The sequence below is a fragment of the Humulus lupulus genome, chromosome 2 (assembly GCF_963169125.1).
Source record: "Humulus lupulus chromosome 2, drHumLupu1.1, whole genome shotgun sequence".
Classification (NCBI taxonomy): domain Eukaryota; kingdom Viridiplantae; phylum Streptophyta; class Magnoliopsida; order Rosales; family Cannabaceae; genus Humulus; species Humulus lupulus.
Window position 1 is genome coordinate 15,256,115 of NC_084794.1, and position 17,979 is coordinate 15,274,093.

The following is a 17,979-nucleotide window of genomic DNA, read 5'->3' on the forward strand; positions in this document are numbered from 1 at the left end:
AAACAGAGATAAATCCTTACCTCAGAAAATTCTTGGTTTATGATCAAGTTTAATTGCCTCCAACCACTTGATTCTCCTCCTAGATCCCTCAAGTTTCAGCTCCCTTCTTCCTTACCTTTCTTTATAGTTTTTTCCTCAAATTTTCAGCCAAAACAAAAATATACCTAAGTGTTAAAACGTGAATGACTTCTCTTCTCAGCTGAAGTTATCTAAAACCTTGCCAAAAGACCATCTTACCCTTCCATCTAATTCCTCTTCTAGCTAAGCCTCAAGGACACTCTTGTCCTTTCACTTATATTACAATTCTACCATTTTCCATCCAAACTTGTTACTCTCAGCAGTTACTAATGGTTACTCAAGTTACCTAATCACCAATAACCATTAACCAAAAACTCACAACCCAACTCATGAAATTTCCCCAAAGTACCCCTAGGCTCCTCCCAAGCCGGGTATAGAATCCCGTTGTGACTTTTGAGTTATAGCTCTCTAGGACCGTCTCGGCACGTGCATCACATTAATATCACCACACCCATGTGGTACAAACCACATAATACAATTATCACATTTATGCCCTCAACGAGCTAAAATTACCAATTTACCCCTATCATGCAAACGGGGCCCACATGCATACTTATACCACCTATACATGCATTCTAATCACATATTAGCATATTAATTCACTTATTTCCCTCCAAGCATGCTAATCAAGGTCCTAAACGTTATTAGCAACTTAGGGTGTTACAGTGGACGTCAACCTCGAAAGGTCCCTATAGTCGTTGGTCCCATATTGGACGGCTATTCCATTCCATACCTCATTCAAGCTATCCATGGTGTCATACTTCCCGAGCCAGCTATCGAACCTATGAACCCGTTCATCTACCCAAGACCATACATAAAAATGGTTCCTATCGTCCTCACACAATACTAACCTATCGGGCTTATGCTTTAGTAGGGAAGGGGACCACATATTCGAGCTAAGGATGATTGTACCTTGCTCATCCGAACCTGAGCTTGAGGCCTCGTCGTTGACCTCGTTCCCCGATTGTGGACTCCTGTGACGAACTGGAGGTGGAGGCCTCGCCTCTCTCCTTGGGGGGAGGTTGTCCGTTGGCAGAGGCACGAGCTCCCACCGGTCGTATTTTTTATTGGATCAGTCTGATGTAGACTGATCCTCTCCTAAGAGCCCACAAGCCCAGAGCTTGTCTTCATGTAGGAGATAGGAAAGGGATCTCCTACCATAAGGAAGTTGGAGCAGAGTCTCTCTGTGCTCCTTCATCTCATCAGTGGGAGTAGGGCGATGATAGTTGGCTGGAAAGTTAAGTACATTTTAGCTAAGCATGAGCCTAAAGCAAAGTTCGAGCACAAAAGAAGGAGGTTGAAATACTTACGAATCCGTCTGAATGAATAGAATCGAGACAGGGCTAGGCCATTTGTCCAGAAGAAGGCCTTCTTGAAGTCAGGAGGGTGATTGGGAAGATCCTCGAACACCTTCTTCTCCTTAGAGTAGCTCAAAAGATAGTAGAAGTCGTCCCCTCCCCGAGCTCGGGAGGGATTGCTTTTCAAACAAAAGAGATACAAGATCTCATTTGGCGATGGTCCTTCCCACTTTAGCTCGTGGTACAGCGACCTCAGGGCAGACAGAACCCTGTAAGAGTTGGTGTTAAGCTAGAAGGGGGCCAACCCAACAAAATCTGTGAAGTCCTTGAAAAAAGACTTCAAGGGCAGTACCGTCCCTGTCTTCATGTGCTCCTGGCTCCAAGCTGCGTATCTCAGCTTGCTGTCAGGATTTCCATCTCCTGGAGTGTGACAGCTTCGCTCGTGGGAGGTTGGGGCTCGACACCTTAGCGAGCCTGATAGTCCTATACCATGAAAGGCCAGGATATCGGTTATCTGGCCTAGTGACGTAACCGAGCTCCAATAATGCTCGGCCTCGAAAAATTCCCTCATCGGCTGCGAGGTAGAGGGTTCCCCCGTCAGTGAAAACTGAAGATCACCTGGCTTGAAAGCAATCGTCACTTTAAGCGAAGGGTCGAGTGGAATCGGCCTAAGCTCGTTGTCCGGATTTGGATGCAAGGCGACCCTTAGTATTTTCCTTTTCCCTTCTTCGACCTCGTCTATCTGACGTCGGAAGTGATCTCGGGTGTCTTCTTGCTCACGCCTCAGTTCGTGTTCCCAAAGTAAATGTTGATTCCGAGTGAAAGGAGATTCCGGGCTCAAAGTTATTGGCGAATAGGGAATTGCGAACTTTAACCCCCACCACTTTCCCGAATTCTGCGGCATCTAACAAGAAAGTAAAAGGGTGAGGGCCAAGCAAGCAAGAAGTACAGGGATAAATAGCACCTAAGCTCGAATGATCGAGGCTACAAGGCAAGCTCAATCCAAAGGAGACAAGACCAGTCCCAGAGTGTGTGTTCCACCGAAGGATAGGAAGGTGGATTTGTCATGGGAAATCTCGAAATATTAGGAAAGAAAGGTGGCGGTTATTGAAAAGGAGATATTTTTGGGAATCGTGCATTCCTTAAAGGCAAACCCTAATTTTGTACCTGATATCTTCATGTGCAAAATACAGTTTCTAAAATTTGAAAACCCAAAAAATGAACTATTTTTGGACCCTTTTTCGCAGAAGCTGGGTTTAAGTCTAATCCTAGTGCGATTAAACTAGTGATTTGATAAATGGGACAAGAATAAATCCTAATGCCCACGGTGTAACAGAAGTATAAGCATGCATAAAAAAAAATGTATATACGTAACGCAAAGAAGCCATGAACAGATACTTACACAGTGTGATCGGCGGAAATAGAGAAATGGACGATTGTATGAGCGATTGCAAGTGCGATCTCACTGAGTCAAAAAGTCCAACGTGGATTTGTCTTCTCGGTTTGGAGAACATGCAAGAAGTGGGCAATGAGTTTTCTGGTTTTCTTTTCTTTCCTTTCTTCTCTCTGATGGACGTGAAAAGAAAAGAGGAAGAAGACAACTGGGGGCTTATTTATAAGCCCGTGGGAATACAAAGGGCTGGATTGATCTGGGCCATTGGCCAGATTCCATATCAGATCAAGTGGTTAAGAACCCATGAGGTGATAGTACCCAAAAGGATGGCAGGCGGATAGGCGTGGGCAAGTTTCCAGGGTACTCAAGTACATTGAGTGAGCAATACGCAACTGAAGCGTGTCCATAGTCGAGTATGTGTGATGGAACGGTTCCCGATGAAAGTAGTTCAAAAGTTTCATTCTCATAGGATTCGAACTAATACTTTTGAGGGGGCAAAATGTTACACCCAGATTTTGAGGCTTGAGGTTGTGACCTCAAAAGCTGGATTCGTCAGGTGTGAGCTCGCAATATCTAAAGTGCAAGTTCGTGATCCAGGTGCCAAACCTTGAAGCAAGGTGGCAACCTCGAAGATATGTAACCTCGGAGTTCTTTCTAAGCTCGAAAGACGTAGCATCAGAGTATATCCATTGTCAGGTGTCTCGGATCAAGTAGCCCGAGCTTGGTATGGGTATGAGCTCGGAATGTGACAGCCTCGATGATATTTACCCGCTCCGAGCTGGTCTTGGGGAAAGTTATACAGCTCGTAATTTACCTAGAGACCTGGACTGACATGATGCTGACTGCTGACCTCGAACGGCTTAGTGAGTCATCTGATGAGACGCAGTCCATGCATTCAAAAGATATTTATTGTTGTAACTTCCCTACATTAAAGGGATATTAACTAGTCTGTTATATGTCCCCTGGTCTTCAGGGGATGTTTCCTTGTATATAGAAGTTATAGAATTTAATGTCATTATTCCCATTAATGAAGAGGAGTATCTTCCTGAAATATGTGGGAACGAACTCTGAGAACCCTCTATAAATAGGTGGATCATGGACACTTAGACGGGACAAAATTTTTGCTATCTTGAGAGAATTTTTGGAGAATTCATCCCTGAAGGAATTCCAGAAAACACCAAAGTCCTAATAAAAAAGACTCGTGGACTAGGCAGAGTTAACTGCTGAACCACGTAAAAAACCCTCATTGTTCTACTGTATTAATCATCTTTTCCATAGTTTCTATTGTCTACGTACTCTACATTTTAAGTTGACGAAAAATAGCGTCAACAAGTCTAAAAAACAGCAACGAGCTATTCTTCTTGTTGTGTTATTTTCCTCCGTGGTGCTCTGCTTCCACAATGGCAGCAGGGTAAGGAGGTGAGCCATTTATGTTGTTATTTTATTTTTGTAGTTTTTCCTTGATAAAGAAACCACATAGAGAAGATAGAAAGAGACCAAATAGAAGAATGTGGAATACTGAGCAATGCTAGTATATAGTCGTTCTTGTATGTAAAGTTGTACAACCTTAAATTTTAACCAATAATCTTATTGAAAAACCGCCCGCACCAAAGCTGACCCTATATATATATGTATATATATATATCATTTCAATATTAAAGTCAAAGATGATGATAGGTGAAATTTAATATGGAATGTTTAAATTCAAAATAAAATATGGATGTTTCATCGATCAATCACTTCATAACATATGATGAGGTGCTGGATCTTACCTATAATATGATGTTCCATAGCAATATTCATATTCAAGTTATTAGAGTTTTATAAAATTGAGAGAAAACTGAGAACGAGTATGTGTGATTGCATCAAATATTTTTTAGCATTTTTTGGTTGATCAGTTTTGAAGTTTTGCTATGCATTTAGGATATGCTTATTATATGCTTATATTATCATCTCGAAATGGTATTGTTATGTTAAGAACAGCTCATTATAAACGTGAATTTACAATCCATCAATCAAATGGAAACTTTTGATTTTGTCTCTTCATAGGAAAAAAAGCCTTAAACAATGGCCGCACAAAGCTTAACTTCGTGATTTCTTTTGTTTTGGATTCTAATAATTCCAAACGAAATCATGGTAAATTGTTCCAACATTACATACTTCCAAATGTATAATCAATTTATGATTTTCACATGTGAAAAATATTTCTAGAATGAGACAATATATCTAGCAAGAACACAAAAATAAACAAATGCACATATTAGAAAAAAATAATCAATTTAACTCAACCACTGCTTATCTCATCCTGTTATCTATTCTCTTATTCAACTCATCTATACAATTCAACTTTTACTCCTTCAGTTTCTTAATTTGTACTCTAATGGCCGACAGCCAAGCCAAACCAACATGGGAAGAACTCCTGGGACTCAACAACTGGGAAAGCATTCTCGACCCTCTAAACCTCGAACTCCGGCAACTCCTCCTCCGCTGCGGCGACTTCTGCCAAGTCACCTATGACTCCTTCAACAGCGACGAAAACTCCAAGTACTGCGGCGCCTGTCGCTACGGCAAGGCCTCTCTATTCCGCAAAGTTTTTCTCCAAAACGGCTCCGACTACGACGTCGTTGCCTACCTCTACGCCACCTCTCGCATCAGCGTCCCACAGGCCCTTTTACTCCGCTCCCGCTCACGCGAGTCCTGGGACCGTGAGTCCAACTGGATGGGCTACGTCGCCGTAACGACAGACGACGTGAGCAAAGCCCTCGGCCGCCGAGAAATCTACGTGGCCTGGCGTGGCACCATCCGAGACTACGAATGGATCAACGTGTTGGGGGCTGATCAAGAGTCTGCCAAGCCTTTGTTACGGCCAGACGATAGTAATGACGATCGAGCTCGGGTCATGAGGGGTTGGCTTACGATATATACGTCGGATAATCCAAATTCCCCATTCGTGAAAACAAGCGCACGAGTTCAACTTTCGACCATAATGAAGAACCTGATAAACAAGTACAAAGACGAGAAGGTGAGCGTAGTTATCACCGGGCATAGTCTCGGGGCAAGCCTTGCGATTATAAGCGCTTTCGATATAGTCGAAAACGTCGTCGAGCCAAATAAGGACACTCCGGTCACGGCTTTCGTCTTCGGATGCCCTCAAGTGGGGAACAGAGAGTTCAGAGAAAGAGTACAAAGTCATCAGAACCTCAAGATTCTCCACACCAGGAACACCATCGACCTCATAACACGGTATCCAGGGCCGTTGCTTGGCTACGTGGATATAGGGACAGAGCTGTGGATAGACTCTAGAAAGTCTCAGTACTTGAAGCGGTCGATGACCACAGGAGACTGGCACAACTTGCAGGGAATTTTGCATGTGGTAGCGGGTTGGAATGGGAAAGATGAGGAGTTTGAGCTCAAAGTGAAGAGGAGCGTGGCTCTGGTGAACAAGTCTTCGGGGTTTCTCAAGGACGATTACTTGATTCCAAGCTCCTGGTGGGTTGAGAAGAATAAAGGGTTGGTGCTTGACCAAGCTAGTGGGGAGTGGGTTTTGACTCCACCTGATGATGAAGATTTGCCTGTGCCTGAGTTTTGACTTTCAAGTAGTACTGCATGTAGCTTTATATTTGTTTGCACCTAAACTTTATTAATTTCTAAACTTTTAGCCCCCCGCGAAATAAAGTGATGGCTATGTGAGAAACAAATGTTGATATTGTGTTTTTTATCAGAAAAAAAAAATTGTCAAATTGACGAACATCTACAAAGATAGTTGTGTCACATGTGACCATAGTATAATGATTCTACAAGACTACAAACATTTTGCTTAGCATTGATAAGTTGACCTTGATATGATTAATAGTAAACGCATTTAAATTAAAAAATGCCTTGCTATTATAGAAGGCGTATTTCATGTGTACCAAGATAGATAGAGGTCTATTTCTCGCAATATATTGGTCAATGTATCGTATTCCCTTCTCTTCTTGCTAAATGGGCCGTTTATACGTTTTAATGCCAACTCGCAAGGAACCAATTGTCAAGCTTTTCTTAAAAATTTGCCAAAAACAAAATAACAAGTTACACGTTTGAATGATCACAAAGAACATGAAGTAAAGCCTGGTAGAGAAGTCAAGGTGGGACAAGCATGCGGCCCACAACTGATATATTATATTGCGAACACAACGCATAATGCTCTAGTTCGTGATGGACAAGGAGGAAAGCATTAGAAAGACTGAAGATTTTGCAATTAAGAGTCATCACACGAGAAAATTTAGAGAACCATTCTTGCAAAACATAAGTTTCTGCACATAGTTTTTGACTTCGGAAGATTAGCTATTACAGATTCATGCGCAACACTTCAACCAAACACAACATAGGTGAAGCTTCCTCCGTTGTTAATTTCCAAGGATAACTTTATTTCTTTCCACGTAGTTTCACGCCAAGAGCTCTCTCTAGCTTCGTTATGATCTGCTGATTTGGTATGGCTTTACCAGATTCATACTCCTGGATAATTTGAGGCTTCTCATTAATAATCTGCAAAAAAAACATAAAAAATTAGGGCAGATACCAATAATATTGAACGCGGTTATAAGTATTGAATTTTGGGAATACTAGAATGAGAGAGAGAGAGATAGGGAGTGAGAGTGGTGTACTTGAGCAAGCTGGGACTGGGTAAGCTTCTTGTCCATCCTAGCTTGCATTATAGCTTTTTTCAGTTCAGTGGGTACACGGTCATCTGTACGTGAAAAAAATACAAGTTATGCAAGGAAATCCCAGCCCAACAGAACAATAATGGCCCGAAACAGAAACATTTAGCCAAATTTACAAATAGCTATACAAATCCCTTCAACTTAACATCTAAATACAAAGAACATAGCAACATAATCTAAAAGGAATCAGGTGAATTACACTGAGAAAAGGGAATTGGAATGGGGTTCTAAACCAACATCACACAATGAAAAAACCACTAAGTCATTATGCATCCTTGCTCGTATTGTATCACACAATGAAAGGACACCTAGTTCAACGAAAACCAATACTTGTATTGTATTCTTTAAGAAAGCCAATGGCACCTTCTTCAAGTTCCCATTATATCACCAAAAGGTACAAGAAAAAGCACATGCAATTAACAATACAAACACGCTTGTAGACTCATACCTACCATGAGATATAGTTTTCTAGTTAAACTGTTAAAGTATTTGAAAGTTTCACCTTTGGCAGAACTTCCACCAAACAAACATTTTTTTACAGTCAACTCATACTTCCAATTTTTGTCAGAGATTAATTAAACATACTATTCCCCCAACCAAAACCACATTCCATGCTTATCCTTGTCGTGGTAGTAAAGAACAAATAAATAGCAGCTCGCCCACAAGAAATATTAATTAAAATTGTGACTAAAACTGAACACAATGTTCGTCAGATCATGAAGCTCATCATTCCTATATATCCGCCTCAAAATTGGTATCCAGTACAAATTCCAGTTATCATGCACCAAATTATATAAACACAATAGAAGAATTAAAAAACTGTAATGCATTTAACAACATAATACTATAATACTAAGGGGGTGTTTGGTATGGGGATTGGGTATGGTAGGAGTAGGGTTGGAGGGGGTTTAGATTAAGGGAATGTGAAACTAAGCGTTTAAAAGGTCAAGATGACCATCCTATCAAGCTAAAAAGTGTGACCCACTTGGAAACACAAAACTCTAATCCATTAAAAATAAATTTAGCAAACATGGGTTGCGTTAGTTTTGACATTACCATTCCCACCAACTCTAACCCCCAACTCCCATACGAAACACCCCTAAGAGCATAAAAGAGAAACACAGAGAGACAATAAGAATATACAAGTTGATAATATAAAAGCGAAAAAGGTTAAATTCACATCACCACATGAACTCCAACTGGAGCATCTCTAAACTGCAATACCAACCAGTGTAGTATATGGAAAATACTATCAACTTAATCGTAAACCAACAAAAGCAGGCAAAAATAGTTTGTTTTCTAGATCATGCAAAACGTAGAAAACAAATAATTAAACATATCAGAGTGTAAAGCTAAAGCAAAGTCAAAATAACTCACGAGCAAGATTTTCTGTTTCATCATCGAGCTTCCTTGTATTCAAAGATGTGCTACTAGAGGCAGCTTTGTTTGTTCCTGCGGTAGCTGTTTAAAATAAAGCAAAAAAGTGAAAATACAGGAATGTAAAAATCTGGCAGACTGGTAAACCAAACGCAAAAACACAAGAATTTAATAGCAAATAAATCCACATATATGCAGACGAAAACAACAAAGTTTACCCCCTTAAGATTCTGGAACAACGGTAACATGCAAAATTTATTCGAATAATCCAAGTTTTATCATTTTTAATTCAAAAATACTTATTTCCAAAAATTCATTTTAACATAGAACTACATTGTATAGAAGTTAATATATATATATATATATATAGTGTTTTCGGCAATGCATAACACCACAACCATCAAAATATTTTAAATTAAACAAAATCCCAGGTGAATTTCGAAAGAGACGAATACAGTACAGTAAATTCGAAATGATTATCGTTTATCGATTAAACTTAGTCGATAAACAAATAGCACAATAAAACATATCTTTGTGTACAACCTCTAATTGATCAGATACTAAATAATTTCCAGATTGTATATTTTGTTCTGTTTCACTTATGGATGATGAAAATAGAGAGCATATAAAAAATGAAATAAATATAAAGCAGAAATACGAACATTTTTTTACAGTCTCAATCTCAGCACCGGCCCGGCGAGCGGCGTTGACGGCTTTCTCGTCTTTCTTGGCGGCGGCGTTAGGTGCCTTCTTCCTGACAACGACGGGCTCCCAATCCTGAGTGATGTGTCCTGACATGGCTATGGATATGGCTTTGATTAAACTTTCTCTCTCTTCTATCTGTTGAGCTAGGGCTTTGTGGAAATGAAATTTGGGGATATCTCGTTTCCTTTCTTGACTAGTTGGCTTGGTCCGTACGCCTGGATTAGCTTATATATTCCCCCAGATTCTCTCACTGATATTTTCGGTTGTCAAAAGTTGTGTGGGTTACCTTTAATATAGCCTAACATTTGGCCCAAAAGTTCATAGTTTCACACTACCAGGCCCACTAATTACCCAGTCCAAAATGACCAAAAATTCAGAGAAAATCTACAAAAATGCACTAAAAATAAAAAAAATATATGAAAAATACGGTGATTACAAAAATACGGAATTTTTGGATAAAAATACGGAGTGGTAAAAGTGTAAATATGGAGTGGCTTTTAAATCGTAAATAGAAATGGTAAAATACAATTTTTTATGATCAACGTTTACAAACTTGTAAATATCTGTTATAAAATTGTTAATATCTGTTACATGGTTATAAATAATATTTACAAAAATCAGTTTTAAAATTTTATTTTTTTTACATAAAACTTACGAACAAATTCGTAATTAATTTTTTATTTTTGTAACAATAGTTTACAGATCTAGTTTCATAACTAGGAAAGATATTTTTGTAACTAACATTTACAAAAATAATTTATAGTTAAGAAATCCTAACCAAAATTTACATAAAATATATTATAATTTTCCATATGTTATAATATTGTACCAAAAAATTACAAGAACAATCAAATTTATATTATACAACTTAAAATATAAATTTAAGATATTCATTATTTATAAAACACTTTATTATATATATATATATAAAATGCAGTTACAGAATAGTGACTTACAATAATTTTATAAACAAGTTTTACATTTTTATAACAACAGTTTGCAAAACTAATTTCACAATCAAGAAGTTTATTTTTGTAACTAACATTTACATAAATATTTATAAATTTATTTAACATGATTGTTACAAAAATTTACAAGACTAATTTTTTAACTTTAAAATATATTTTTGCAACAAAACTTAAACTTTGACTGGATTAAGATTTTAGTTTAATATTGAGTGTTGAGATTTGACTAACTATGATTTTCAAAATAATATAATATATTTTTATCACTATCTCTCCTTCTAGTATTAATATATGTTACAAAAATTTATTAATATATATAGATGTTGTTTGGTAACACTTAAAAAAAAATTTATTTAATTAATTAAAAATTTGACAATTAAATATAAAATATGTTTGGTAACTCTATTTTTATTTATTATTTTTTAAAATTTTAATTAAAATTTATTAAATTTTGAAAATAAAACTTTTTCACTTTCAAAATTTTTTAAAACCGTTTTTTATTTTTCTCTTTTTTTTTTTCTCTTCTTCAAATCAACACCTCATATTGTTAAATAAAAAATAAAAATAAAAGTTATCAAACGCGTTTATTATTTTTTGTTTTTAAAAACAAAAAATAAAAATAGTTACCAAATATATTTTTATTTTTTAAAAATAAAGAAACAAAAATAAAATAATATTTCCAATTTTGTGTTTAAAAAATTCAAAAACAAAAAAAAAATTCCAAACATAACCATAATAAAATTGAAAGATCATTTATATCAATTTAAATAAAAATACCATTGTAAACAAATTAATTATAAAAAGTAATATTAATGGTGAGAAAAAAAAAAAAGTAAAAAGGCCCATATTTAATCAGAATTTTTGTGTCTTTAAGTAGACTAGCGAATTCATACTTAATAATAGAGGAAATATATGCGGTGGTGTAAATTCACCGTACAAATCAAAAAAAAAAAATTACCGTAAATGATGTAATTTTTCCAAATTTTATTTACAAATCCAACAATTAAAATATTACAATACTAACTAATAAATATCTACGCCGAATTTCAAAATAATTCTACATCTAAATCAACTTTCTTCTCCTCAATATTTCCTCTTTTTTCTCTCATTGTCGATCACTGTGCCTTCGATCACCACACGCATCGGCCCACGAGGAAGCCCACCACCAGATGACCTCGACGCCTAAGTATCACAATCAAGCAGTAAGCCATGCATTCCTATGTGCTGGAAGAGTAACTCACAACTGTTGCCCTTTTGTCCATTTTCTAATGAGTTGTAACATAGTTTCTAGGGGTGAGCATCTAAACCAGCAAACTGCGATGACTGACCGCACCGCACCACACTACATCGCAAATCGCGGTGTCAAAAGTAGAATGATTCGGTATGGTTTGTATCTTAGCTAAATCGCGCAGTGCAGTGCGCGGTTTGGCAGTGTGAAATTTTGATTTACACCACACCGCAACGTATACTTATAAATATGTTAAAAAAAATTAAACTTTACATGTATACTATTTTTTAGTAACTTAATATGAAACTAGAAGCCCACTTAAATTAAGGTATAACCTTATTGTCTAACACATCATACACAACAACAATTCATTCATCTCTCATCTCATTTGCGCATCCTCCCTATCACCATCTCTATCTCACACATTCTTTAATACACTTACACCGTGGAAAACCACCCAAACCACACCGCAAAAAAATGGTTTGGTTTGGTCAGTTTGGTGCAACGAAATTACACCGTACGGTGTGTTCTAGCTACTACACCATATTTATGACATGGTATATTAAAAAGTATTCAAACCACCCAAACCACAACGCACACACGCCTAATAATCTCGATTGGTACCATTGTGACCATTATCTCAAGATGAACCAACCCCGTCGTTTTCTTGGCGAGTTTGTAGGTATTTCCATCACTTCAAAAGCATTTTACAGTCATATCAAATGTCGATTGGACCCAAGAATGTACAAATGTGACCTATTCTTTGGATGATTATTTTGGTGTATGGCATGCCTAAGTTGAAAAGTCAAGCTTTTAATGGAATTGTCATGTATTTTATTGTAACTTTTTGGTTACTTTTAAATTTGGTTAACTGAAAAATAAAAATAATTTAATAGTAACCAAATTAATGAATTACTAAAATTTCGTACCATGTTATTTTCTATTTAAAAGTTATCATAAAGTATCCAATAAGCTATTCCCTTACATAAGTTATGAGTATAACAGTAACTATATGATTTTAATGAAAAACAAATTAAAAATAATTTAAGCGAATACTGTTGGACTTAGAAAGCTCAAAAGAGAAGAAGTAAGAAAAAAATTCACAAGAAAATATGCTCTAAATGAATAAACATGAACTTCAATTACTTAGTAATTTATACATGTACTTGCAATCTTGATTAAAGCACTGAAACAAAAGAACTAAAACTTAGGCAGAGTTAGAGCTTTGGTGAATAGGTTTGCTTCAATACGAATTTATCATACTTCCAATATCTCAATATATGTGTTAGTTCTGGAATGGAAAATTGAATTGGATGCTAACATTTGAGTAAAATTGGTTTTGCCGAGAGAGGGACAACCAACTTAGGGCCCGTTTGGAATGGCTTTTTGAAAAGCCCAAAGCACTTTTTAAAAAAGCTATTGACTAAGGGCCCGTTTGGAATGGCTTTTTGAAAAGCCCAAAGCACTTTTTAAAAAAGCTATTGACTAAAAAGTGTTTGGTAAAATAAAAAAAATAGCTTTTTTAGGAATTTAGGTTAAAATTATAGCTTTTTATCAAAGTTGGCCCACACCAACTTTGAGATTTTAGCTTATACGGGAAGCTGAAATTGTGGTTTAATGATATTTTTTTTGGACCAAAATACCCTCATTTAAATTAGAATTATTAGGTCTTCTTTTTCAATCGTTAAATCTTCTTCACCTTGCCTCACCATTTCTTCTTCCTTCTTCCTCACGGACTACACTTCTCTGTCAAAAACTCTAGCACAATCAAGTCAAGGTATTTCTCTAACTTTTTTTTTGAATGCTATATTAAACACAGATTTATTAAAGGGCATTATATATATATATTTGTACAGTGGTTTGATTATTGTTACTGTGATACTGGGTTATTTGATCTTCTTTATATCAGTATATTTGTGTGTGTGTATATATATATATATGGGTTGGACTTGTTTAATGGTTTATTTTGATGCATTTCCTTTTTTTGTTTCTAATGGATATATAGAGTTAGCTACTTTTAGCCTTCTCAAATCCCAAAACCCTCAATCAACCATGAAATTTGTATCTGAACCAGTTAATACTACTTCCAAGTGTCGTCGAGGCCTCATAATCTGCTGCAGTTTGACAGCGGTAGTCTTGATCATGATCACCGCAGTGTTAACCGCCTTGGGCATAACATTTTAATTAGCATATAATATAGAAAAACAAAAAATAGAACTGTTGTAAGTGTTATATTTAAATTTTGTATGAAATATATTATATAGAAGATATCAATAAAAGACAAATAGCCATAATAACATATCAATAGAAAAACAAAGGAACATCGCAAAACTTAATTAATTTGGCAAAACAGTACTGCTTGTTCATTAAGAGAGAAGGCCAAAAACAACTTGGTCAATGGGAATAGAAGTTTATATAAAAATATATATAATTCTATATAGAAATACGCAAATCAAAGGAGAAACATCAATGAATGAACCAAACCCAAACACAGACGAAAACAAGACCAACGTGTTAATTTCTTACAATGCTATGCTGCTGGGCATATTCACATAGATATAGAGATATAGAAAGAAAAAACTTAAAGCACACACGCTTGACGTGGTATTTAATTTGAATCAAATCAATAACCATCTCTATGATTATGATGATGAGGCTTTCAAGTTCAACCTCATCCTTGCCCATCTCCATCAACAAAAACAATCATTTTTCCTCTCTCACGAATTAAAGTCGTATATAAAGTTATATTCAACACTGAGAGAATTAAAGTCATATGTAGAGTTGAATATTCAATACTGACTGAAAAAGGATAGATATGCTTTTTTAATACAAAAACTAGATTAGATTTCTATCTTTTTGTTTTGAGTGAAATAAATAATATAAAGGAGATTTCTCACTTCAAAAGTTGATTTATAGTAACCTTTTACATGTATATGAATGTACATATGTGTGTGTTTTATCTTCTCCCAAGGGATTCTTTAAGAATAGTCTTGAAGTTGGATATGTTGAACTTTAGTTGAATTATTTAGTTTTACATAGATGGTAGTGATTGATAAGAGTTGTTGCGTATATGGATACATCATTTTACTTTTGTATTTTTTTTATACTTATCATTTCACTTCACTTTTATTAGATGGAAAATAAAAATAATATTTGCACCAAGAGTGACGTACCAAGAAGTAAAGCAATATGGAATTCAGAGAGTTTGAATTGTTTCTTAGACTTCTGTATCAAAGAGGTTGATGATGGGCATCGTCCTACTACTTATTTAGATAAAGTTGGATATGTAAACTTGATTACAAATATGAAGAAAGCAACTGGAAGAGATTACACTAGACCACAATTGAAAAATAAGTGGGATGGATTAAAAAATGAATGGAAGCTTTGGAAGCAACTCAAGGGAAAAGAAACTGGCTTAGGATGGAATATAAAAAAGAATACAATTGATGCAACTGAAGATTGGTGGAATAGTAAATTACAGGTACATTATAATCTTGTTAAATATTTATATGAAACTAAAAGACTTTTTTTTCATAAATGTTACATTTAATTAACAAACAAATTTTGTAGAGTCATCCCGATGCTGCAAAGTTTCGCATTCGGGGAATTGAACCAGAGGTAGAGGAAAAATTAGATAGGATTTTCATGAACACTGTTGCTACAGGAGAGTATGCTTGGACACCTTCATCTGGAATAATTCCATCTGAGTCTGAAAAACCTTTTAACAATATTGAAACCTTACATGAACAACTTGAGAGTAGTGACGATGATCTAGAGATGCCTAATACTGATAGATTTCTTAGAGAGAAAAATAACAAGAGATTAGCCGAGCCACTTGAGAAACAAAATAAAGCAATGAAACATGGAAAAGGAAAAATGAAGAAGACAGGGCCTTTAATGATATTTGAACAAATTGGTCGCCTTGCTGATGCTGTGGAGACAAGGAGTAGAAATATTGAAACAGCTAGAAAGGAGAATAGTATTACCGAAGTTATGAAAATTTTAAATTCTTTGCCTGGAATTGAGAAAGGGAGCAGCTTGTATTTATTTGCAACTCGCTTGTTTATCATGATAGAGAAGAGAGAGATGTTTGCTTCATTGGAAGAACCTGAGTTGATGCTTACTTGGCTCAAGAATGAGCATACTCTGGGATAATTATAATACTATGACTTATAGTAGTAGTAGTATTTATTTTCTAAACTTTGTGTTAAGACGTTAGTATATGTTTATTATGTTATTTCTTTACAGACTTTTTTTTTAAATTGCTCTCAAGACTTGGTGTTGTCACTATTTAATATAAATATGCTTTATTATGTTTTTCACTTGCATTTGTTATGAAGACTTTATGGCTATTTGGCATGTATTTTATATACTCTTTAATATACACAGGTTTATTTTAAATTAGAAATAATGGCAGACACGGATGAGGAGATTGAGTTACAATCGGCGTCTATAGCTACATACTTTGTTCAACATTATTATACAACATATATTGAAAAGACACCTTGTATGAATTCTTCTCAAACTGGTCATATGTGGTTGATGGAAATATTAAAAGGAAATGAAAGTAGATGTTATAGCATGTTTAGGCTGGAGAAAGATGTTTTCATTAAATTATGCGATGAATTGGAAGCTAATTATGGATTTAAGGGTTCAAAGAGAATGTGTGCTCTTGAGATATTAGACATGTTTTTATTTACATTAGGTCACAGTGCTGGAAACCGATTAACACAAGAGCGATTCCAACACTCAGGCGAGACAGTTAGTCGATATTTCAACAAGGTTTTAGATGTTTTATGTCATATGAGTGTAGATGTATTAAAACCACCAGACCCAGAATTTAAAGATGTTCCTGAAGAGATATTGAAAGATTCTAGATATATGCCTCATTTTAAGGTAAGTCATACTTTAAAATTATACAATTTTTTAATAATTTTTTTTCTAACTAGAGTATATTTTTATAATCTTGTATTTTTTTTCTAGAACTGTATTGGCGCAATAGACGGTGTACATGTGAATGCTGTAATTCCACCTGAAGATCAAGTACCATTTGTTGGTAGAAAAGGGATACCAACTCAGAATGTCATGGCAATATGTAATTTTGATATGCAATTTATATATGCATATGCTAGGTGGGAAGGTTCTGCTCATGATACAAGAATTTTCTATACAGCTTTACGTGATTCAACTTCAAATTTTCCAAAACCTCCCCAAGGTTGTCATCTAAACACATTTATAAAATATTAAAGTATTTATAATTTGTAATTATATTTTTATATTTTATTTGACAGGAAAATATTATTTAGTGGATGCGGGATACCCACAAATTACAGATTTTTTAGGACCATATAAAGGCCAAAGATACCATCTACCACAATTTCAACGAGGTAGCAAACCTACTGGTTATAAAGAGGTATTCAACCAGGCACATTCTTCTCTTCGAAGTGTTATTGAAAGAACTTTTGGAGTATGGAAGAAAAGATGGAAAATATTAAGAGATATGCCTAGTTATCCATATCAGAAGCAAGTGAAAATAGTGATTGCATCAATGACCTTGCATAATTACATTCGAAGGCATGCAAAACGTGATCGACATTTTGAGAAAATTAGAGATAATCCATATTATTGTGTAGAAGATCAAACTAATATTGAAGATGAAGATGAGACAGCTAGAGCTTCAAATTTAAATGAAATGGACAATACTAGAGATCTGATTGCTGCAAGTTTAATGGGATATAATTAAACTATATTCTTATCTATTTTATTTTATTTAAGTTTTGTATTTTGTCGTATCAAATTGACTAAATTTAAATTATTTGTTATGATCAAAATTTATAATAATTTAAAAATAGACAATATTTATGTTGATTTTTTATTTTTTAAAATTTAATTAATCATTTTATTATACGTATATATTAAAAGAATTAAATATTATAAAAAATCATTATTATTTTTAATAAAATAAAAAATAATTATAAATATTTTAATATGTATAAATTTATTCAAACAAAATTAGTTAAATACATATGATACCTATTTTGGTCATTCTGTATTTAACAGCTATCTAATAATCTAGTTTACCAAACACTTATATACAACTTTTCCAACTCACAGTATTTCTAAAGTTATAATTTACCAAACACTCAGCTGCTTTTTCTCACAGCACAGCTACAGCTGCTTTTTCCCACAGCACAGCTGTACCAAACTGGCCCTTAAAAAGTAGAGATTGAATCCA

General features: G+C 35.1%; 4 protein-coding genes across 4 annotated transcripts; 3 read left to right on the plus strand and 1 right to left on the minus strand.

Moving 5' to 3' along the window:
- Positions 1–5,051: 5,051 nt before the first annotated feature.
- LOC133817366 (phospholipase A1-IIdelta-like) lies at positions 5,052–6,527 on the plus strand. Its single transcript, XM_062249865.1, has one exon. The coding sequence runs from the start codon at positions 5,150–5,152 to the stop codon at positions 6,356–6,358; it is 1,209 nt and encodes a 402-aa protein (XP_062105849.1). The 5' UTR covers positions 5,052–5,149; the 3' UTR covers positions 6,359–6,527.
- Positions 6,528–6,880: 353 nt separating this feature from the next.
- Positions 6,881–9,810, minus strand: LOC133817368 (multiprotein-bridging factor 1b). The gene is made up of 4 exons (XM_062249866.1): positions 9,509–9,810; positions 8,847–8,930; positions 7,413–7,495; positions 6,881–7,293 (listed from the first exon to the last, which is right to left on the minus strand). The coding sequence occupies exons 1-4, from the start codon at positions 9,642–9,644 to the stop codon at positions 7,174–7,176; spliced, it is 423 nt and encodes a 140-aa protein (XP_062105850.1). The 5' UTR covers positions 9,645–9,810; the 3' UTR covers positions 6,881–7,173.
- Positions 9,811–14,966: 5,156 nt separating this feature from the next.
- On the plus strand, positions 14,967–15,923 carry LOC133815856 (L10-interacting MYB domain-containing protein-like). The gene is made up of 2 exons (XM_062248639.1): positions 14,967–15,225; positions 15,315–15,923. Exons 1-2 carry the CDS (start codon positions 15,049–15,051, stop codon positions 15,897–15,899), a joined length of 762 nt encoding a protein of 253 aa, XP_062104623.1. The 5' UTR covers positions 14,967–15,048; the 3' UTR covers positions 15,900–15,923.
- A 231-nt stretch (positions 15,924–16,154) lies between these two features.
- LOC133813950 (uncharacterized) lies at positions 16,155–17,487 on the plus strand. The gene is made up of 3 exons (XM_062246977.1): positions 16,155–16,640; positions 16,728–16,959; positions 17,036–17,487. Exons 1-3 carry the CDS (start codon positions 16,155–16,157, stop codon positions 17,485–17,487), a joined length of 1,170 nt encoding a protein of 389 aa, XP_062102961.1.
- Positions 17,488–17,979: the final 492 nt, after the last annotated feature.

Bases quoted from the DNA above. Each gene is read 5' to 3' on its own strand.
- LOC133817368 (XM_062249866.1), bottom strand. From the start codon at position 9,644: ATGTCAGGACACATCACTCAGGATTGGGAGCCCGTCGTTGTCAGGAAG. The intron at 8,931-9,508 runs GTTCGTATTTCT...TATTTTAAACAG, and splicing joins GATTGAGACTGTAAAAAAAT to CTACCGCAGGAACAAACAAA. The intron at 7,294-7,412 runs GTACACCACTCT...TTTTTTTTGCAG, and splicing joins CCCAGTCCCAGCTTGCTCAA to ATTATTAATGAGAAGCCTCA.
- LOC133815856 (XM_062248639.1), top strand. From the start codon at position 15,049: ATGAAGAAAGCAACTGGAAGAGATTACACTAGACCACAATTGAAAAAT. The intron at 15,226-15,314 runs GTACATTATAAT...CAAATTTTGTAG, and splicing joins GGTGGAATAGTAAATTACAG to AGTCATCCCGATGCTGCAAA.
- LOC133813950 (XM_062246977.1), top strand. From the start codon at position 16,155: ATGGCAGACACGGATGAGGAGATTGAGTTACAATCGGCGTCTATAGCT. The intron at 16,641-16,727 runs GTAAGTCATACT...TTTTTTTTCTAG, and splicing joins GATATATGCCTCATTTTAAG to AACTGTATTGGCGCAATAGA. The intron at 16,960-17,035 runs GTTGTCATCTAA...TTTATTTGACAG, and splicing joins TTTTCCAAAACCTCCCCAAG to GAAAATATTATTTAGTGGAT.
- LOC133817366 (XM_062249865.1), top strand. From the start codon at position 5,150: ATGGCCGACAGCCAAGCCAAACCAACATGGGAAGAACTCCTGGGACTC.